The following is a 23,090-nucleotide window of genomic DNA, read 5'->3' on the forward strand; positions in this document are numbered from 1 at the left end:
AAACTCTTGCTTCACTTGTCTTCTTCCTCCATTCTTCAAGCAATAAAATAAAAAGCCGGTTTGGATGGGTTTATGCCTATAAGCTGTTTGTAGCTTATAAGTTAAAAAAAAAATTAGGGTAATTTAACTTTTTTTTTTACTTATAAGCTATTTTTAATTTATAAACTGCTTTAGATAAGCTAAGTCAAATAGACCCAATTATTTTTTTAAACTTATTTTAAGCACAAAATGAGACCAACCAAACACAAAAAAAAAGAAGCTAAAAACAGCTTATAAGCCACGGCAACTTGGAAGCCAATCCAAACGGGCTCAAACTCTCTTTTTCTTCTTATTTCACAGTCCCACTATCTTGGTCTATATATATTACACACATATACGGCTTGTATTGTACAAAAATATCGAGTCATTATTTATAATAAGACTTGCAGCAGTGAACAGGGTGAGCTCACTGTGCAACAAACTTATCCGTTCTCCGTTATAATCTTTTACGTCAGTATTACAAATACCCATAAGGATATTTTTCTGTGTTGGCTCATTTCCAGGTAAAAAATAGTGATCTTGATTGATTATGTATTTGGATTACATAATTGTGTTTATTTCTGGATTACCTTCGGTGGTTCTTATTCAATTTATCGTAATTTCACAAGTTTTTGGTTTGTGGGTATCTTTTCAAAATTAACTTTCTGAAACTTAACATACGGGTCAGTGGGTCTGTCTTAGTAATTCAGCTATACAGAAGATACTCCCCTCTGGTTCACTTTTACTTATCACGTTTCGCTTCGTACGACTTAATTTGACCAATTTTCGAAATTAAATTGTACTAAATTAATTCATATTTTTAAAGTTAAAATTTAGACCTTTGAAAACTATACAAAAAATACTACTAAGTTTCAATTTTTCTCATATTAATATGATGATAAAATATATCTTAAAATATTAATCAAAATCCATGTCGTTTGACTCTCGAGAAACAAAACGTGACAAGTAAAAGTGAACATAGGGATAAATAAAAGGAGGGAAATGGAATAGAGTGAAGGAAATCAATTGTCCTCTCATGTTTGGTATTGAGGGGAAAATAATAAGGAATTTAATTTGGAGCTTTTCTCTTCCTAGGGGTCATTTATTTAGCAGACAATTTATACATGGATTATACTATAAAGGATTGTGATACAGTTAACAATGATCACTAGTATTTGTAATGTTATGAGATGTGTGATTAATTGTATTAAAATGTGGATACACATTGTTTAATCTAAACATTTGTGTGATTTTAGATTGTATCAAAATTGTTTCCCCTTCTAAACACAGAAATTTTATTTTAAACGCCTTCTTATTATCTTAAAATTAGTATTACAAACTTTACTAGAAACAAAGGAGAGATAACAAGTAATGGATAGTTAAGCAACAAGTAACAGTACAAAGGTTATTCTTTCGTTTATCTGCTGTTGTGTAGGTATTACTAAGACATCATGATAAAATAGAACAGGAATTACAGCATAACAAATGCAAATATTACTAATATGGAAAGAAAAAATGGCTGCTAAGCGCCTGACTATTAATGCACAATCCTCGACCTTGTCTATCGTTGCATGCATTTCCATCCGTGACGCAACTGATTCTATAGGCCATGTTCCCGGTGCACAGAGAACTGCCTTCAGTGCCCAAACTTACTCACCCATGGAAACCTTGCAGCCCAAAAACTTATGAATGCTAGTGATTGCTATAAGAAAATGACTTATGTGTGACCTCAAGAAGAAAAAGCTCATTTTATTATGGACTTTCTGCCTTCCTAAAAAAAAGCTTAAAAATGTGATATACCTTCCTTTTTCTTCTTTTCTCTAGTTTCCAAACACGGTTAATTTTACTGCTTTGTGGGGGCGGGGAAATCGTAATAGTCCTTAGTGGATAGTGGTTGCATTCTCATGGCCAATCCCAAGTTGCATTCTTTATTTGTTGGCTCTCTGTTTGTTTGCCAGTGGTTTTGTTTACACAAAAGTGCAAATAAATTGGTCATGATATGTTGTAGCCTTTTGTGCTTTCACTTTATGCATATGTCTTGTTTCCTCTTGATACAATGTACTTGAGAGGCCTTCATGTTGTAGTTAAGTACTTAAAAAATGAGTTTGTAAAAATGTGTCTGGTATTATCATATCAATGGATCAACGGTTTGTCAAACTTTGTGCTGGTTATTAATCTCAACTAATTTTGCTTGACTCTAGAATATAGTAGTATGATCACTTTGCTATTCGGTCATAATTGAAGTTGAGGGCGGGGATTTAACAACAACAACATCAATATACCCAGTATATTCCCACAAGTGGGGTCTGGGGAGGGTAGAGTGTACGCAGACCTGACCCCTACCTCGAGGAGGTAGAGAGGCTGTTCCCGAAATACCCCCGGCTCAAATGACACAAAACAAGGAAGTTAGAAAAATACAATAGGGCGGGGATTTAAGAAAAATTATAAAATATAGAAAGGAGGAAAAGTGTTAAACTAGTAACCTGGCCAAATGGCGTCCCTTTTTAAGTTCAATAATTTGGTGTATCGTAATCTGCGGGACCTTTGAGCCAGTGTGTCTAGCATCTCCTTGTGAATTCAGCTTAATGAGTTTCAGTTATATTTTGGATTTGGTCATTTATCATTCTTCAGGTTTTATCTTCTGTTAATTCAATCAGTTAAAGTTTGTCCTGTAATTTGGATTCTTTTGGAACTAATTTATGAGCGAATAGATATAATATCTGCACTACAACATTTCTCCTTTTTATGGCGTTATTTTTTATTCATTAAGTTAAGAAAAAAATGTAATCCTTGATTGCCATTACTGTCATGCTTATAAGCAGAATATCTGAGAGCAGTTTCTTCTCTACGAAAGAGATCACAGCCCTTTCAATCCACCAAATGGAACACTTGGCGTGTACCAAAAATGAGAAATTGGGTCAGATTAATAAGCTTATGACCACTTAACAAGCTTTTTTGACCTTGATCTACTCATCTACCCGATTGGCTCTCGTTCTGATTTGGCGGAAAGGTGAAAACCACCAAATCTTTCCTCCTGGTTGGTGTACTAGGGCGAAGCAAATCTCAACCCCTTCATTAGCTAGCTTAGCTTTTCCTATTTTCAATCTAAATCAAATCCTAACTGACTCTTCTTGTTACTATTAGTTCAGACAATCGTCTTTTTGGTTCTGTCTCATGCTGACATTAGGTTGTTGTAAAAGGTAGCAACTTTACAACTTTATACTTCCATTATTGATCAGAATCTAACTGAATTTGCACCTCTTTCAGAGCTTAAATAGGCTATAGGCCTACAGCAACAGCGAATAGTCTGAGAAGGAAGATGGAGTCGAGGCATTCCCTTCATCACGTACTGCTTTTAGTTTTGTGTGGTTTGTCTGTCCTGTGCAAATGTTCGGCTACTGGGATTGAAGCAAACCAGACAGCAGTATTGTTTGTGAATGCATCTGAAGCATCAGCAAAGAAAATACCTGATACACTTTTTGGTGTATTCTTTGAGGTGAGCTTAGTAGGTGCTCAATTTGTGGTTCAAATGAGAAGCATTTACCTTCTAATTTACAGTATGGAACTCACTGCGTGTATTAGATGTTTAATTTATTTGTCTTTTTCTTTCTTTGTGCAAACTCTTTATCTACCTGATAACTATTCCAGTTTGCATGATACTTTGAATCATAAGCATCTGCTTCTCGAAAATAAATCCAGGATATGTTTTAATTAGTTCATTCCATCAAGCTGAAATTTGCATTCTGAACTCTCGTAAAGGTGTCCTCTTTGAACTGAAGAAGGAAAAGGATAATAAATAATGTGAAACTGGCATTGGACATTTGTCAAGTGCTGTTGATGCCTAATCTTATGATCAACAATATTTTCCAAATATCTGGCTGGAAGAGAATGATCATAAATTGGGCATAAGGGACATGTTACAGAATAAATTGGACTTAATTTCCCATGATATTGATATGGTCTATTAAATCTAGTTCATAAAACTTGAAACATTGTATTTCAGGAGATCAATCATGCTGGCGCTGGTGGATTGTGGGCTGAGCTTGTCAGCAACAGAGGTCAGTTTGATTTTATGTTTTACTTATTAAAGGAAAACTTCCTAAGAATAAATGAATACATGCTTTGCTTCTTAGTGATTAACTACTACTTGGCTTTTTTTGGCCTAAAATGGAAAAGGAAAGAAAGGACAAACAAGACTCATATGTTGGAAAGGATGAACTAGTTACATTTAGGTTGCTCAAGCAGAAAATTAGAGACGAGCATTGCAAGATTTTGTGCTATCTTGTCTCTTGGATTGTCATTATTACTTTTCCCTGTTGAAATATATCTTCATAGCTGAATATTAACTTGGATGGATCAAAGAGGTTGCTTTTTGGCTGTTTCGAAACTGTGGTGAATATACTGATAAGGGAATTAATGAGAATTTGCTATTGATCTATTCTTGCAATAAGAGCTTTGCTTCCTATTTATTCTTGACTTCTATTTTATTCAAGTGTTAGTTTTCTTGAAACCTCAGGTTTTGAAGCTGGAGGCCCAAATATACCTTCAAATATTGATCCTTGGTCTATCATTGGAGACGAGTCCTCAGTGATTGTATCAACAGACCGTTCATCATGCTTTGAGCGGAATAAAATTGCAGTTCGAGTGCAGGTGCTATGTGACCATACAGGTGCCAATATCTGTCCAGATGGAGGAGTTGGCATCTACAACCCGGGATTCTGGGGCATGGTATGTTTCTCTTTTAATGCTTGACCGAAACATTCTTTATGCGTTCCTTGCTTCCTCTCTCAAGGATTCACAGTTCAATACTCCACAATACTAAAAGCACATTTGATTCCTTCTTTTGTATCCCTATAGCCGAGTTCGCCAAGCTTCTGGGAAGTCAAAAGTGCTTATTTTAGAAAGTTGAGGTGTTTGGCCAAACTTTCAAGAAAAAATAAGTGCTTTTGAGTAGTAACAGAAGCTGTTTTTTAGAAGCTAAAGAAAATAGTTTTTCCCTGGAAACACTTTTGAAATATTGTCCAAGCACAAAGTATTGCTCTAATATTGGCAAAAGTGCTTTTCAATTAATTAGCCAAACACAAACTGCAATTGTTCAGAAGTACTTTTTCAAAAAGCACTTATGACAAAAATACTTTACAAAATAAGTAGATTTTGAAAGTTTGGCCAAACATGCTATAAGTCTTGCTTAGATTAAACTAGATATTGATCTACTCTTCCTTCTTTCTGTATTTTCTTGGTGCATGTTCTGTCTTTATTATCCTCATTTTATTTTTTCGTGCAGAATATTGAGCAGGGAAAGAGTTACAAACTAGTGCTTTATGTTCGTTCACAAGAATCAATCAATGTATCTGTAGCTTTAACTGGTTCAAAGGGATTGCAAAAGCTGGCTGGTGGCAACATAATGTAAGTAGATGTCTAGTCGGTTTTGTTTTCCGTGTTTTTACAAAGTTTGCTTCTTGCACACAATTCATTCAACATGCTCTTCTCAGAGCTTCCGATGTTTCAAATTGGACAAAAGTGGAAGTTATGTTAGAAGCAAAAGGAACAGATCCCAATTCAAGACTGGAATTGACATCATCTAAGAAAGGTGTTACATGGTTTGATCAAGTGTCATTAATGCCTACTGACACATACAAGGTGAGTGGTTTAGAGCTTTCTTGTAGCTATTTAGATAAATCTTACAAATTATTGTGGCTGTTTTTTCGTTTGCATTTTTTGGCTGTAGATATCCATCAGGTCTGCGTTACTTTAACGATCCTTCTTTTTCGACCAGCATGATATTTTTTCCAATTATTTTCTTTCTTATTTTTCATTTTTGTAGGGGAATTAGATGTATTCGTTTAATAAATGTTATTTGTGGCAATTTTCTTGGCATAGGGGCATGGCTTCAGGAAAGATCTTTTTGGAATGATTAAGGATTTGAAACCAGCATTCATTAGATTTCCAGGTATGCTTCGATATATTTCAACTTTTTCCTTGAGGATCATGTAACTTTACCAGCTGATTAACTGGGAATTACAGCTTTTAGTATTTTATACCTGCTATATTTATAAGCTTTTTCACGTGAGCCCTTCTTGATGAGGAAGAAGTGTATCACTAGAGAGGATTAATTCATGAGTAAATTGGAAACATAAAAGTATAATAAAAAGAACACCTTTATCTTAAACACTTAGATCTAAGAACTATCACCATTGTGATACTAAGGGAGATGAACTTCTAGATGTAGGATTAATATCAGACACTGTTCAAATTTTATCTCATATTTCAATTTCCAATTCTTTGACGGAGTAATAAAGTATCTTTTATCAGAATTCTGCTTGTGATTTCTCAACATAGTAACATGTTTCCTACCCAGGGGTTAGGATGAAGGAACTTGAATTGAAATTTGAACTTTCTGATTTATCTTTTTTTTTTTTAAAAATGTTTGCTTTACTTCTTTGAAGAAGTCAAATCTCCTCTTCCTAATCTGTTAATAATTTGTATTTGAGACTACTAGTTTATTTGACATTTTCTAGGAAAAGGGAATAAATATTAGACAAATGTAGTAAAAAGTCTTCATCAATTAGAGGACTTACTCTTGTGTCTTCTTTTACCAGTTCCATTCATTTTTGCCTCTGTTCCCCCCTATCAGTCGCTATCTACTATATGAGCTTCTCAACGATCATTTGTCCAATGTTGATAAACATTCATGTTATCTGTCTGTAGGTGGATGTTTTGTCGAAGGTGACTGGTTAAGAAATGCATTTCGGTGGAAAGAAACCATTGGACAATGGGAAGAGAGGCCTGGGCATTTCGGTGATGTTTGGAATTACTGGACTGATGATGGACTAGGCCATTTTGAGTTCTTGCAGGTAATATTCTATTTTCTCCAACTTTGTTGAAAAAAAGTGCACAAACTTGAACTAAACAGTTGTAAGCTTCTGAATTTGAATGACTCGAGTTTGTTTTCTGCAGCTTGCCGAGGACTTAGATACACTGCCAGTGTGGGTTTTCAACAATGGTAGTTCCTCCACTTCCACAAATGCACTATTCTTTTTCTTTTACTCTATTTAGTCCATTTAATTAATTTAAACTTCTTCCTATTGTGCTTCTATATTTTCAGGAGTCAGCCACCACGATGAAGTTGACACTTCCAGTATTTTACCTTTCGTGCAAGTAGGTTCTATTGAATTTTTAGCTCATTGAATATGATGTAGCACTTTAATATGATAAATTGCTCCTTATAGTTTGTTTAGTGTCATGAATGTTTTTTTTTTTTTGACAGCTGCGAACTGTCTATCTGTTCACAAAATCATAGACATTAAAAACTCACATCATTAAAAGCCTCATTTTTAATAGCCATAATACTCCGAATTGAAACTTTTCTTGGCATGTGCATTAGTAGGTTATGTTAACAGTCATTGTGTAACAGATTCAAGTCACCAAAGTAATCAATATTTTGAAAGCAACTTACCGTAAATTGGTTAACAAAGTAAAATTAGCAGTAGATATTGCATAACATACTCTAGCTTCTGTCTCTGTTGCAACAAATTGACTTCATTGGTTCCTTGTTAGTTGTTACACTACAATTTTACAAATATATTTTGTCTTTATCCAGGAAATACTAGATGGTCTTGAGTTTGCAAGAGGTGATCCTACTTCAACATGGGGTTCTATTCGATCCAAAATGGGACATCCAGAGCCCTTCAATTTGAAATATGTAGCTATCGGAAATGAGGATTGTGGAAAGCCAAAATACCGTGGTATGCATACTTTACTGTATTTGGCAGATGATATATTGCTCTTCTGGTTCACAGGGAACTTATTATGACACACAAAGGATATATCTGATTTCCAAACAGCACATTTATCTGAGTGAAAAATTTAGTGACTGATTTCTATTACTTGAAATTCAGGAAATTACCTCAAGTTCTACTCGGCCATCAAAGATAAATACCCAGATATTAAGATTATCTCAAACTGTGATGGTTCTTCGAGTCCACTGGATCACCCAGCTGATTTATATGATTTTCATGTAAGATATTGACAGTTTTCTAAGTCTTCTCACACTTAGCATGTGAATCAAAATCTTAAACTTTGGTTTCCTTGTCTTTTCATGAGCTTTAACTTTGTGATGTTTATATGGTTAGATTTATAGCAGCGCAAGTTCTGTATTTTCTAATGCTCGCCATTTTGATAGTGCACCACGCAGGGGACCAAAGGTCAGTAAAGCTTCCTTTTGATGATTAATGAGTTGAATTGTTAAGTGGTGCTTATGTATTATCATATATTTCTACAGGCTTTTGTGAGTGAGTATGCTGTGACTGGAAATGATGCTGGAAAAGGTAGTCTTTTAGCAGCGCTGGGTGAAGCTGGGTTCCTCATTGGGGTAGAAAAGAACAGGTACCTGTGTAGCATTTGTCTAATTTTCTTTTTTATACTATATGATTTTTGTTTGACTAATGCCGCATAGAAAGGGTGATATGTGATTTCACTTACCCAAGTCTCTGTTGCTTAACCACCTACTCTTTTTCATATGCAAATAACTGATCTTTACTTCAGCTTTTACTTGAAAATGTTCTACTCTACGCTAGTTCATCATGCAGTACTATGCCTTTATTAATTGTATGCCGGATGAGTTTGATCTTCTTTCCTTTAATATGTTCTCTTTGTTTGATGGAACTTGCAATTATCCTCTATGCAGCGAAGCAATTGAAATGGCAAGTTATGCACCCCTATTTGTTAATGACAATGACAGGAGGTACATCTGATTGCTTCTGCTCTTATTTCTCCTCTTTTTTTTTTTTGAAGATTTTCTTAATGTATTTTATTGACCAAAATTGTTCTTTCATATAGGTGGAACCCAGATGCAATTGTCTTCACCTCTTCACAAATGTATGGAACCCCTAGTTACTGGATGCAGCATTTCTTCAAAGAGTCAAATGGCGCAACTCTTCTGAGTTCATCACTACAAGCTAATCCTTCAAATTCACTCATAGCATCTGCCATCACTTGGAGAAATTCAGTTGATAACAGCGATTATTTGAGAATAAAGGTGTGCATATTTTCTTGTTTTGATTCATCACTCTTGACCATTTTGCATTTACACATATTGTTCTCCGTCTTTAATTGGTTCATTACTCATATACTGAGATATTTTCCCCAGGTCGTGAACTTTGGGACCACCACGGTTACTCTTAAAATCTCTATCAGTGGATTGGGGCTGAACACGTTAGAGACGTCATTTGGGGCTATAAAAACCACATTAACATCCAATAATGTGATGGATGAAAATTCCTTCAGAGAGCCTAAGAAGGTACAATCATCCTTCATTTACTTCTTATCCTAAAAATTTTGTAGTCTTTCATGGAACACATTATTTTCTGGATCTGCTACCAAGATTTGTTGGCTTGGGATAAGATGTTTCACATTTAGCAGCTCTAAAAGCTATTGTTCCTTGGCCTCTTCAAAAATGTTGCGGGTGCGCGTCGGATCCTCCAAAAGTAGTGCATTTTTTGAGGATCCGACATGGGTGCATTGGCATTTTCGGAGCTGAAAGAAGTTCATACTCAACAACTATCAGAATAAACTTAGTTGCTCCGTTCTCTTTTCTTTTTCAAATGAATTTCTTTCTTTTTTACTTTGCCTCATCAATACAATGGAACAAGTCAAGAATTTTTAGAAAACTTCCACACACCCGATTTTTACACCAAACCACATGGATTTACCATTTTTAAGTAGCAAATCGAGGTGAGTGTGCACTTAAACCTTAAGTGATATATGTGTATATAGAATAGATACATGTCATATCTTTATCGGTTTAGTATAAATACCATGTGTGACTTAAGTTTTTCCCGTCAGAAATGTTGTAGTTTACTGATATCTAACTTACAATAACTCCTTTTAAATGTCTGTAAAGCATGCTCAAACAAGAATTTAATTTTTACCTATGTTTTGGTGGTTACTTTTTTTTTTTTTTTTTTTTTTTTTTCTACTTATGTAGGTATCACCAGTTAAAGCAATGCTTGAGAAAGTTAGTGACAGCATGGATGTTGTAGTGGCCCCAAGATCCCTCAATTCATTTGACTTCTTAAGAAAATCAATCAGCAGCAGTGTGGATACTGCTTCTGTCCTTAAATCTTCATACTAGTAGCCTGCTATGTATTATTTAATTTAAGAATAAATGTGGTTATTTATCAATAATATCAGTTTCATATTCATGTTATTCTTGATACTTTCTATTTCTTTTGTTCTCTGTCACTTTTCTTTGATATGGGAACACTTCTTGGAGGCGGCCACTTTATGAAATAATCTCCGTTTTCACATTACTACCATAGAGAGAGGAAAGGGCCCCCTCGGAAGCCATTTGATGATGAGTTTACAGATTAGGATAACAGCAGCAACAACATACCCAGTGCAAATTCACCCCGTCTTTAAAGCAATTGTCTACAACAGGGGCGGATGTACCATTGTAGGTACGGGTCTTGAGCCTATAAATTTCGATACTTACCCATAAATTTATGCGTAAAAATTAACTAAAGTTGCAATAAACAGTAGAAATAAACTATAATTTTAAAAATGTAATGGATTCAATCTTCAACATTAAAGGTTTGAACCCGTAAAATTTAAATTATGAATTCGGCTCTCTTCTACAATTCCGCGTTTTGGCAGTGTATGGCTCAAACACATATCAGCTCCCTGCATTCAAGTTAGACAAGGACCTTATAGTAAGGTGTCATTCGAAAAACACACCATTTGGAAGTTAGACAAGGACCTGATAGTAGGGTGTCATTCCAAAAGCACACCCATTTGGTTATTAGAAAAGAATATTTAGATGTTGAGAAAAATAATTTGTTTTAATTACTACTTAGTATTCAAATCTTAATACAACACTCAGATATATATTTAGATTCAAACGTTCAAATCATAAATCTGAATACACATCAATTGCTCCTTCGATTTTTTTTTTTTTTTGGTACATAAGAAAGTGTATATGGTCCCATGTAACTCTCCATACTTTGTAAATATTGAATGTTGGTAAGTTGCGAGGTGATGGGAATTATTTCGATATAATCATTGAAAAACTATAATAAAATATGACTAATTTATATTACAAGGACAAATCGAAGTAAATATCAGATGCTATGAAAATTAAAGGTAAACATTTCCTGCTATCTCATAGGATATAAGCTTTTATAAATAATATTTTTAAATAATTGAACTAACTGTTTACCTTCTCAATCAACGAATAAAGAAGATACACGTAAAATCTTAACCAAAAATTCAACTCTTAAACTTGAAGTTACATGTTGAACCACAAACCTGAAACTCAACGCATGTGTAACAAATGGAAGCATTGAAGAGAAAATATTTCTTTCACAAGAACAATTGCGTACAAGCAACAAATATATATCATGTTACCAAAATTCCTTTTTCTTTTAATAATGATAGTATCTGGATCAGCTTGGCTAAATTATTTTACGCTCTGCTGCTTTGTACTAGTATAATTATCAAATATCTTTGTTCATGTGTTTAATCACTTATAGTTTATTTATTTTGCTTCGAGAATAACTTTTAAATGCTAACCATTATAATATATGGAGTAAATCGACTAGTCTAAATTGAAGGCGGAGAGAGTAATTTTCAAACTATACTTCATGGTATATTATATCAATTTCGTCTAGCAAGGATAAAAAATTTCCCTTCTTCACTTCTCAATTTTCTTAAAGATGTCTTATTTTAAAAGTTCTTATATTATTTAGAGTAAATGTTGATTACCTCCTTACTCTTTTTGATTTGCGGAATAGTGTTATGAAAAAATTTACTCAATAATATTACATAGAAGTTGAATTCAGTAACATCTCTCTTTCCTCCTTTAGTCTTGAATTTCAAAGTCCCAATTTTTCCAAAAACCTCAAATTTCTTTTCGAGATTTCTCCTTAGAGCTTCAAAACTTTGAATATCTTTTCCCCTAAAAAGTATTTGAGTTGGATTTAATTAGTATTCAAAAACAATATTTTAAATCATAATGATAAAGTCGAATCTAATTAAAAGATTGTGTGCAAGCATAATAAATAACCTACTTTGTATCACCAAATTTCTTTTTACCTTCTGCAAAGTAATTTTGTGAAATTTAACCTACTTCACCAAAATTAATCAAATAATTAAATTGAAAAACAATCCAAAATCTTTTTATTTTTACGTTTTATGCTCCATTTGTTTAGTACTCATTAACAGCACGATTCTTTCATAATGCACTAAAATAACTATGGCATTCAAAAAGCAAGTTCATAAAGTGATTGACAGGATTAACAATTTTTTTCCATAGGTTAACATAATATAGTAATTAATAATTTCTATTTAAATGTTTAGCACTGCAACCATATAGAGTAAATTATTAATTACTCCACTGTCACATAAAAAGTATAGAGAGGAAAGGTAATTAAGTGTATTATTGAAACAAGATAAGAATCTATTAATTACGACAACCAAGACAGAAGGTCATTACTATAATTTGCCTTATCTGATGAAATTATGAGGATACCATTTGAATCAACATGAATGGGATTTTCGTCACATGATAAAACATTAACTAAATTCAAATATTCAAATACTATTAAATAAGAAAGGCTAACACATCCTAATGTCATGGATAAAGATAAAATTCGAGAAAAACTTATCTGAACTCACCATATTCACTAAATTGTGATTTATCTTAGTTAAGTGCTAAATGAATTCTAACTAATAATACTCATCACTTATCATGATTAAGAAAAAGAACTTAATATAAACAAATTTATATTATGTAATTATTAGTTTAAAATATGGACAAATCCGATAAATATATTTACCTAAAACTGGTATAGAAAAACTAAGCTAACAAATTCTAAACAACCCTCTTCCCAACCTCGTCCATCCATGATCCAACCGTGTGCCATGTCTCCACCCATAATATGATTTGTTGTTTCTTAATTCTTATTTAGAATTTGTGTCAAGATAAGCAAATATCATTATAACTTTCGCTAGTTAAACATGCACCACTAGCGCATTCACACCATCTTTAAAACAAGCATCAAATTGAACCCAAAAATCATAATTTTTGCACAAGAAAAAAACAATGTTTTGAATGGAAAAGTTTAATTGTTTCACACTTCCACTTGAGTCTACAAGTCAAACTAACTTAAATTAATATATGTCTAAGGGGTTGTTTGGTTGCTCGTTAGAGTTATGCATGAATTACTTATGCAGAATTTAGTTATTCATGTATTAGTTGTTTATTCCACTTCAAATAAGAATAGGGGATATATAAACATCCGTAAAGTTACATTGCTAAAGTGAGTTTTGGGGGACAAGTTTGAGGGGGATTCATGTATTTTCTCTATATAGATCATCTCATAACTTATACATATAGTATTAGTTATGCAGGACTATATATCGACAACCAAACACAATACTTGGTGTGCTGACTTTTATATATAGCAACTAAAGCGCTACCAAACATGACACTAGTTATGTTGATTTTAATACATGAATAACTCAATCCCTAACAAACAACCAAACAACCCCTAAAAGTTGGAGGAAATTATGCAAATATAGTATTAGTTATGCAGGACTATATATCAACAACCAAACACAATACTTGGTGTGTTGACTTTTATATATAACAACTAAAGCGATACCAAAAATGTCACTAGTTATGTTGATTTTAATACATGAATAACTCAATCCCTAACAAACAACCAAACAACCCCTAAAAGTTGGAGGAAATTATGCAACTCAACTTCTATTTTGGTTCTTTTTCCTTTTGGAAAGTTTAAATAGATTCACATGAGTCTATGAGTAAAAATTGACCAAAATTAATTATATTTCTAAAAGTTGGAGAAAATTATATGTAACTCAACTTCTATTTTTTATTTTTTTTCCTTTTCTTTCACTTCATATTTTATGCATATGACAAAAAATTGGTCCCCCTACACCCCACTCACAAGAGTGCCAATGCCACTTACCAAGAATTACCAGAATTTCTTCTTTTTCTCCAAACCCAATACATATAGCATTCCACTAGTTCTCACCCAAAACTACTAAGTACTCATCACTTTCACCACCAACCACCCCAACCCCCCCCCCCCCCCCCAAAAAAAAATTCATAAAAACACTTGAACAAGCAAAAAGATTGAAACTTTATGCAAAATGGACCAAGAATTGCAAAGAAATTTAATTGAACCAAGATACTTTAGAGGTTTAAGTACCCCTTTTTCTTTTTCTTTAACAAGATTAGCCTCTTCTTTTAATCTTCAACAAAATCAAATTTTTGATGATGATGATTATGGTGATTATGGTTATTCAAGACCCATTGTGGTTCTTGATGTGATATGGAATTTAGCATTTGTTTTGGTTTCTTGTTTTGTGTTATTGACAACTATTGGAGAAAAACCTTCAACTCCATTAAGGCTTTGGATTGGTGGCTATGCACTTCAGTGTCTATTGCATGTTGGTTTTATTTGGATTGAGTTTCAAAGAAGGAGTAATTTTGATGATTTTGATGCTGTTAATTTTGATGGGGTTTCTCCTTTTTCACTGTTTCACAGCAGGTAAATTTTACTTACAATTTTTCTGATTTTAGGGTTTGGTAGTAAATATTATATTTAATTTTTACTTAGTTTTTGGAGTTTTTTTAATCTTTCTGGACAGGGAAAGAGTTTTTTTTTTTTTTTTTAAATAATAATTAATTTTGGAGTTTTTAATAATATGGTTGGATGGTTTATGTAGCTATCTGGACAAGGATAGTTTTTTATTTTATTTATTTTATTTTGAATAAAAAAGGATGAGCTTTGGTTGTAATTGGCTTGTTGCATGTTACTCTTTACCTAGGAATATGTTCATTCTCTTTTCCTTTTCCTCTTATGTCATATATTTATTGTTTACTGCCATTCTATGGTTTGTTCTATAATTTTCATATTATTTTTTCTATTTGCAGTAAATTTTTGGTTCTCTATAGGGTGGGCGTGGGGGGTGGGGGGTGGATAGTTCATAATTGAGGGAATACTTAGAAATCCATCTACCTAGTTTCACTAGTATATTATTGTATTTGCCCTTTTTCCTCTTTGGGTTTCTGAGTTTGTTGTCATAGTATTCTTATAGTTTACTGAATTCCCAAAGAATAATAATTGGGGCAGCAATTTAATATGCATTTAACAAAGATGAGTAAGAAATAGAATTTTGTTTTTAATGAAATAAGTGTGAAAGCTTATTGCAAGATCCCATTTTTGTGGTACATATTACATGTACAGTCAGACCTCTCTATAACAACCATCTTTCTGTGTGAGTTTCGGAAATATCCCCATCCATAGGTCCAAGATCTACATCTATGAATTGAAAGGTCCGAATGATCAACTCTGTATTCAGTTGTTAGAATCAATAGGTCTTCAAATTGTTCATTTGAAAAAATTGAAACCCTTTTTATTGGACGATCATGATACTTCCCCTCTATTATAACATTTCACTATAATAGGCATGTTTCCTGTGGAACCGATTTTTCATTTTATGTTATATTATATTATATGTTCTCTATAACAACATTTCACTATAGCAGCTAGAAAACATCGGAACAAACGACGCCATTATAGAGAGGTTTGACTATATCTCGGGTAACATCTATCTAGGAGTGATTGTATCTAAAGACAGAAATTACACACTGCTTCCCTTCATTTGAATCTAAGGTCCTCTTTGAAATAAGTGTAACTTTTAGTCAATTGATTTGATAAACCAAGTCTAGGGACTTTTTTCTCAAATGGTCAAGTTTGATGGAGATTTCCCGGAGTTGATAGCCTTGTTTGTCCGTGTAGGGAGAAGTGAGACTTATAACCTCTAGTTTTAGAATCCCTAGTACGAGTGAATTGGGACTTATATAGAGCACAATTGAATATAGAGGATCTTATAGCCGACTTAGACTAATTTGGGATTGATTATCAAAATAAACAACGAAAATAGTGCTCATGTATACTCATGTGATCAAAACCTCAAGAATTCAACAAGGCAAAATACAATGGTGAAATTGATCTAAGCACATGACTGCTTCTCTGTTTCTTTCCTTAGTTCATTGGGTTCAAAGATCAAGAGAGGGAAATAAACGAAAATTGCTTCTTCTCTGTTTCTTTCCTTCCCGAAAGTATCGAGAGTTCATTTTTCAAAGTTACTTCACTTTTTTTTTTTTTAACCGTGGTGTCTAGGATTGCTTGCGCGCACCTCGACTAAAGCTCAAATTTCTGATCAATCTTGACAATTTTGAGTGTGAGATATTATCACTCTTAATGATGACAACAACAACAACATACCCAGTGTAATCCCACATCACTCTTAATGATGAAAGTTGTGTATTTAACTTTCCATCATTTTATATTTTAGCAGCATCATGAAGAGGCTGGAATCAATCAATACTGTGATTTCATCAATCTGGTGGGTGTTTGGCTTTTACTGGATTGTTATGGGTGGCCAGGCACTGCTGCAAGATTCACCTCGTCTTTACTGGTATGAGCCTTGCTTCTAGAATTTGAAAGTTTTTTTTACTTTGTATTTACCGCTGTGAGGCGTGAGTTTCCTTTCCTCCCACACCCCCCAAAAGCAAATCCATAAGCAAAAAGTAAAATTGGAAAAATATACAAGGTGCGAGCTTGACTAAAGGGAAGGTTCCCTCGATATATGTAGCTAAAGAAATTAAATGGTGATTATTATTTCATTGCAGTTTACTTTCCATTGGCACATTTATGTTTATTTCTCAACTCTAGTTTTATTTGTTTTTTGGCTTAATTCATTAACAACCCCTTAAACCTTTTTGTTTTTGATAAGTACGACAAACCCTAATCTTGCCCGTACTTATCAAAAACAAAAAGGTTTAAGGGGTTGTTGATGAATTAATCCATATACAAGGTGCGAGCTTGACTAAAGGGAAGGTTCCCTCGATATATGTAGCTAAAGAAATTAAATGGTGATTATTATTTCATTGCAGTTTACTTTCCATTGGCACATTTATGTTTATTTCTCAACTCTAGTTTTATTTGTTTTTTGGCTTAATTCATCAACAACCCCTTAAACCTTTTTGTTTTTGATAAGTACGACAAACCCTAATCTTGCCCGTAAATATCATTAAGACACTCGCACTACGACTTGTTCCAATTGGGCGCCCTAACACATGATAAAGTGTTCTTATTAGACACTTGCGGTTCAAATTTTGAAAAAACTTGTGTGTGTGTTCTCAAGCGCCTATTAGGTAGTCAAGTTAACCATATAAAATATGTCATCTCCTTTAATTATACACATTAGCCACAATAAGTGACATATTTTAAGTGGTTGACTTATCTACGTATTGGACACTTGAGAATAGGCGTAAAGTTTTTGCAAAAATTTGAACCACAAGTGTCTAATAGGAACACTTTATCATGTGTTCAAGTGCTCAATTGGAAGTTCGAGTGTATACATGACATTTACGGGCAAGTTTAAGGGGTTGTGGATGTATTAAGCCTTCCTTTCTATATATATGAATGTGAAAACGTTGGTAAGTTTGATAGCTTAAATAACAATATCCTTAAATTTTGCAGGTTATCAGTTGTTTTCTTAGCATTTGATGTGTTCTTTATGATCTTTTGCATTGCGATGGCATGTGTAGTCTTCTTCGCGTTCTTTTGTTTCTTTCCGTTTATCGCAACAGTTGCATATGCCATGAGACTTGGAGATGGAGCATCTGAAAATGATATCAAGACTCTTCCCAAGTATAGATATGGTCAAACTAATACTTCAGGGAGCCTCGTAAATGTAAAGACGGGAGATGATCACTTGTTATCACAGTTCAACAGTAGTAGTGACTCTGTACCTGAGCTTGCTCTTCAACCAGATGATTCCGTAAGCACGTTTATCCACTTCTCCTCCATTTGAATCTTTTCCGCTTAGTTTACTATTTCTTCTCTTATACACACTCATTTTTTCAACCTTGAAATAAGGATTAGAGTCCAAGTATCGAGGAAAGTGTAATCGAGGAAAGTACACTGTGTAAACTATTACTCCCTCTGGCCCAATTTATGTGATACTCTTTCCGTTTTAGTCGGTCCCAAAAAGAATAACACTTTTCTATATTTTGTAACTATTTAACTTTGAACTTCCATTTTACCCTTAATGAGATGATTTATGGCCACACAAAATATTTCTGACTTATTTTGGACCATAAGTTTCAAAAGTTTCTCTTTCATTCTTAAACTTCGCATCCAGTTAGACACCTTCACATAAATTGGGACGGGGGAGTATATGTCTTTTCTGTATCGTGAGGATTCACCATAAATCGACTAGTTTTACACTGGTTGTCAACCTACAATCTCTTGGTTTATTTGGACTTGTGACCGGCAATATAAGCAGAGCTCACACAGGGATAGCTGTCGTCGTATATCAAACTATATTTCCTTATGTTATCTTTTGACCATAGTGGCTAACTTTTCATGTCAATATTGTTTGCCTACACAGGAGTGCTGCATTTGCCTCTACAAATATGTGGATGGGGTAGAGCTGTGTGTTCTTCCGTGTAATCACCATTTCCACCATGGATGCATTAGCAAATGGCTGAGGATAAATGCAACCTGCCCACTCTGCAAATTTAATATTCTTAGGGGTGACACTCTAGTCTGAGTAATTGTCTGTCAGAGGGTTGAGACTACTGAGAAATGTAATTTTTCCATGGCCTGCGATCTTCTGTCAAAATGTATGTAAAATTAGCCATATTTAATGATTGTCTCACTGTCACTGTTTCTTGTCTTTAAGCTCCCCCCTATTCCCTCCTGGGTAGCCTCATATGTATGATTAGTATGCTTCTTTTTCAGCCTAGGACCGGTAAATGGTACTTAATAGAGTTCAAGTTCTATGCACGAACAGTGTAAAAAATTATTTACACAATCAGGTTTCTTGTAAGGTAATTACAGGGTAATAATATGATAAAAATGGTAAGTCACCTACGATCACAGATTAAAGTTCTCTAATGTTGTAGAAATTCTTGACACTGTCAGCATATATAGTTATTTCCTTGATAATAGAGTGATTAGGTTAAGACTCCTCTACGCTATCACCATTTTGCAAGTTTCATATCTAAATTGTTGCGTGTTCACAATTTTTTTTTACTACCATGAACTCATTAAAATCCTCTATCAAAATCCTCTAGAGGAGTATGACAGGCTACGTGAACATCATGCTCCAAACGTTGTTCTAAAGAGTTCCAAGTGGCAATATATGTGGAAAAGAATTTGAGTGAATAGGTTTAAACGTTGTTCTAAAGAGTTCCAAGTGGCAATATATGTGGAAAAGAATTTGAGTGAATAGGTTTAAACGTTGTTCTAAAGAGTTCCAAGTGGCAATGTATGTGGAAAAGAATTTGAGTGAATAGGTTTAAAATCTATGTGAACATCATGCTCCAAACGTTGTTCTAAAGAGTTCCAAGTGGCAATATATGTGGAAAAGAATTTGAGTGAATAGGTTTAAAATCTCTCGTAAATTATCATCGTTTTGCGAGTTTCATACTTTAGGTGTTCATGGAACCTCCTGGAGTACAATGAACTTTATTGTGTCGGATAAACTCATTTTCAAGACTTTTTTCATCTCCTACGCGTCTTTCAACATGTTATCTCAGATATTTTTCTACATATTTATTCATTTTTTTTTAGTTAAAGTAAGTTATAGTCCAGGATTATTAGAAACACTAAATAATATAGGTACGAAACTCACAAAATGATGATAATTTAAGGAGGGTTTAACTTATTCATTGTTGATGATATGGTAGCGTTGATAATGTTGCCATTGATGTGGCTAATATGTGGGCACTTGCAAGCAAAATCTGTCAACCACAAACTGGTAAAAGGCATTTCGTGGAGTTTGATTTGATAAAGATGCACTGAAGTAGTGAGTGGAGTCGCTGCTTTTGCTTTTAGTCTCGTCATCAGTCAATAAACCAAGTTTAGTCATATTGTTTACTAATCTAAAGGTGACAAAACAGTACAAGCATCCAGGGCCACCAATACGCTTAAGAGGATATTCCAATGGCTATAATCACCAAGTCTGTTGGAGACAACGACACATTATACACAAATCTTGAAAAATTCAGCTTTTTTTGTACCAAATGCTTAGTGGTAACAATCGGAGAGAACACTAACTACATTCCTAGAATTTTTCGACGAGCTAAACCAACAAAATTTAGGAACAGAAGGGAGAGGAGAGCATTACGCTGAAGCCATCTTTGCACGAAAACATCCAATCCATCAAACAGAGCTTCCAGAAAAACTCAACAAAATGAGCAAAAGGCCATGGATGGCACAAGGGAACTTCACAAACAACAACAAAAAAATAATAATTAAAATAAATAAATAAATAAAGTTCCTGGAACATATTCCCATGGAAACTTCAGCTTCAGAGAGAGTATAGGATGTTTCTCACTCAACCAATACCAACTACAAACTCAAGAACAAACATATTCCATCACAAATCAAGAAATAAATTCGGAAAAAATCTAATTAATTCATTAAAGCTTCAGATACAGATTGAAGAAAATGATCTCAAAGGTTAAAGTATTTCAAAATTTGAAGGAATACAAGAAAGCAGATAAACTTGCAAGACATTTCAAGGTTAAGCCTAGACATTCTTGTTCTTCTTCATTTTTGAAGGTGGCCATCGCCCTTTCTTCCTTAGGTGGCGCTTCCTAACGAGTCTCTTCCTCCGTAGTCTAATCTTCTTTGCCAACTTCATTTTCATCTTCTGTTCAGCCATTTGCTGAAGCTTAGATTCCAGAGGGAGATTCTCAACAGGCACACTTTCCTCATTTTTCTCTGGTGAAGGCTCGGGATTATCAGAACCGACACTATCAATGTCCGCAGCCGCCTTGGCGATCAAAGCACCTCTCTTTTTGGAGATAAGAGGTGCTTGAATATTACCATTGGCAAATGACTTTGTTGCCAGGGTAATGTGATTGTTGCAGAACCTGGAGGCTAAATACAGAATAGATTACAACGTTCAGAACCTTTTAGAGTGTGGTCACATGAACCAAAAGAAAATCGAGCAAACTTTTTGTATCTTTTTATTCCTTTCTAATTTTCAAAAGTCGATATATATATATATATATATATATATATATATATATATATATTTGAAAAGAAGTACCAACTTCATGTCCTATTTTTCAGTCACCTAACGTTTGTTTGAACACTTCCTATTCAGTGTAAACTGTAAACTCATGTGTTCTGAACAATATCCTATATTTGTAGTACTCAAGTATTGTATGTGCACAGAAATGAATACTAATTTTGATGGGATACCTAAAAGAATAGTGCATCATTAGAACGTGATGGACTTAATCAATCATAATCATATAAAAGGCATATATTAACCTCAAATTGTTTGATACACCGTTGTCAATATAAAGAAATTTGAATTGAAAACAAAAATATATAAAAAAAGGACTTGTGTTGGAATTGACACTACAGTTCTAATCTGCCTAGAAGGAGTTCTACCGCTCGAACTCAGAGAGATGAACCCAAGAGTGACCCAAGCCAAAATAGAGAGAGTAGAAGAATACAACTATCTACTCGGGATCACAGTTCCCACCATTCCTTTGAAGAAGTGTTCACTGTTCAGCCACTCTCGATGGAATAGTCTTTACCAAAACGCTCTCTTTAACCAATCAAACAAACGGAATGAAAGAAAGAATAAGTAGCTCCGCACGCCTAGAATAAGATTAGACCCATCGTTATAGATTTGTCAACCCCTGAAATTGTCCAAACACATACCTGGCATACTTGACGAACAGTTAAAATCCGATATAATACAAAGCGTAGACCCTGAACACCCCCCACCCCCCCCCCCCACACCCCACCGCGCCCCGCCTCCCCAATCAACTACCCTCAATTCCAAATTAGTTGAATTCAGCTACATGAATCCTCTGTACCCATTTTCTCTATTCAGGTCCATTTCAATACTAAATACCTTGTCTTGTAAGTCAAATTAAGGGTTCTTTAAACAATAACGAAAACATGATAAAAAAAACCTCACATTTTCCTTTTTTTTGGCACCTAAATCAGTGGCCTCCGCCGAGGGGTTCAAAATATAAAAAAGTAAGCATCCGAAGAAGCGTAAGGGGTTCAACATCTACTATATATATATATAAAAAATAATGTTTTTTTCCGCCAAGTGACGAACCCCTCGGCTCTATGTGGCTCCGCCACTGACCCAAATGGGCAAAAAGAATGGTCATCCCAAATTACATGTAACATAACAAGAAAACAACTAAAGTTTCAGAAAATAAAATGCAGAAGCACGAAAACCCAAAACCCAGCTTGAAGTTGAACACCTCTTGAAAAAAGAAAATATTTTCAACAACATATATCGAGTAACCAAAAGGACAAAACAGTCAAATTGAACTAAATAATTCAAAGCAAGAAAACCCACCCTTAACAGGGTCTCAACAATTCAAAATCTCAAATAACATAGAATTTACACTTATAGGGTATTCATCAGAGAATAAGGTTAAGAAATAATAATAATACTTACATGGGAATGCAGAAGGTAGTGAAGAATGAGAGGAGAGAAGAACAGATGAAGTTGTAGTGCTGAAAATAAGGAGAGCCATTGCTCCTGATTTCACTTTGTTTTTCTGGATAAGAAGACTATTTTACAGGGATATACATATATATGAGTAGAAAACTAGAAGAATAAATTTGTGATACCTTTACCCATGTTATAAAAAGGGCCCAATTTTATGTTAAATGAGAATTGAGCTTTAGTTCCCAATTTTACCTTTTCTAATATCTTACTGATTACTTACTTGAGTTCACTCAAAATTATTTTAACCGGTACCATTAAAGTACAAGGCACGATGGCATGATTTTACAACCTTGTTTTGGGTGAATTATGTATAAATATTTAATCCCTTTGTTTTTTTTTTGTGTAATCCATACTTGAAATTCGCTAATCTGACTAATTCAAATTCGTGACAAGCAGGATTCTCCATTTCACAGCTCGAATTTAAAACATCTGGGTAAGAGTGGAGAAATCTCATCCATCTCACCACACTT

At 34.1% G+C, this 23,090-nt stretch overlaps 3 protein-coding genes and 1 long non-coding RNA gene across 5 annotated transcripts; 2 read left to right on the forward strand and 2 right to left on the reverse strand.

The window, feature by feature from the left end:
* The first annotated feature begins 373 nt into the window (after positions 1–373).
* On the forward strand, positions 374–10,220 carry LOC132607314 (alpha-L-arabinofuranosidase 1-like). Its single transcript, XM_060321237.1, has 18 exons — positions 374–542; positions 3,286–3,514; positions 4,022–4,076; positions 4,535–4,746; positions 5,303–5,424; positions 5,511–5,658; positions 5,899–5,968; positions 6,727–6,872; positions 6,976–7,021; positions 7,124–7,176; positions 7,619–7,763; positions 7,917–8,035; positions 8,151–8,222; positions 8,300–8,403; positions 8,705–8,761; positions 8,857–9,055; positions 9,167–9,316; positions 10,004–10,220. The coding sequence occupies exons 2-18, from the start codon at positions 3,338–3,340 to the stop codon at positions 10,148–10,150; spliced, it is 2,022 nt and encodes a 673-aa protein (XP_060177220.1). The 5' UTR covers positions 374–542; positions 3,286–3,337; the 3' UTR covers positions 10,151–10,220.
* A 3,884-nt stretch (positions 10,221–14,104) lies between these two features.
* LOC132607315 (E3 ubiquitin-protein ligase At4g11680-like) lies at positions 14,105–18,795 on the forward strand. Of its 2 annotated transcripts, none has more exons than XM_060321238.1 (4): positions 14,105–14,591; positions 16,405–16,527; positions 17,595–17,895; positions 18,508–18,795. In XM_060321238.1, exons 1-4 carry the CDS (start codon positions 14,191–14,193, stop codon positions 18,667–18,669), a joined length of 987 nt encoding a protein of 328 aa, XP_060177221.1. In that variant the 5' UTR covers positions 14,105–14,190; the 3' UTR covers positions 18,670–18,795. The 2 variants fall into 2 exon arrangements, with proteins under 2 accessions (XP_060177221.1, XP_060177222.1); XM_060321239.1 differs by having other exon boundaries at positions 14,107–14,591; positions 16,408–16,527.
* A 1,726-nt stretch (positions 18,796–20,521) lies between these two features.
* Positions 20,522–22,727, reverse strand: LOC132607316 (large ribosomal subunit protein cL37). The gene is made up of 2 exons (XM_060321240.1): positions 22,567–22,727; positions 20,522–21,008 (listed from the first exon to the last, which is right to left on the reverse strand). Exons 1-2 carry the CDS (start codon positions 22,643–22,645, stop codon positions 20,656–20,658), a joined length of 432 nt encoding a protein of 143 aa, XP_060177223.1. The 5' UTR covers positions 22,646–22,727; the 3' UTR covers positions 20,522–20,655.
* On the reverse strand, positions 21,403–22,560 carry LOC132607317 (uncharacterized). Its single transcript, XR_009570234.1, has 2 exons — positions 22,246–22,560; positions 21,403–22,088 (listed from the first exon to the last, which is right to left on the reverse strand). It is a non-coding gene; the product is annotated as an uncharacterized LOC132607317 (long non-coding RNA).
* Positions 22,728–23,090: the final 363 nt, after the last annotated feature.

This window comes from Lycium barbarum, chromosome 8, assembly GCF_019175385.1.
Source record: "Lycium barbarum isolate Lr01 chromosome 8, ASM1917538v2, whole genome shotgun sequence".
NCBI lineage: Eukaryota > Viridiplantae > Streptophyta > Magnoliopsida > Solanales > Solanaceae > Lycium > Lycium barbarum.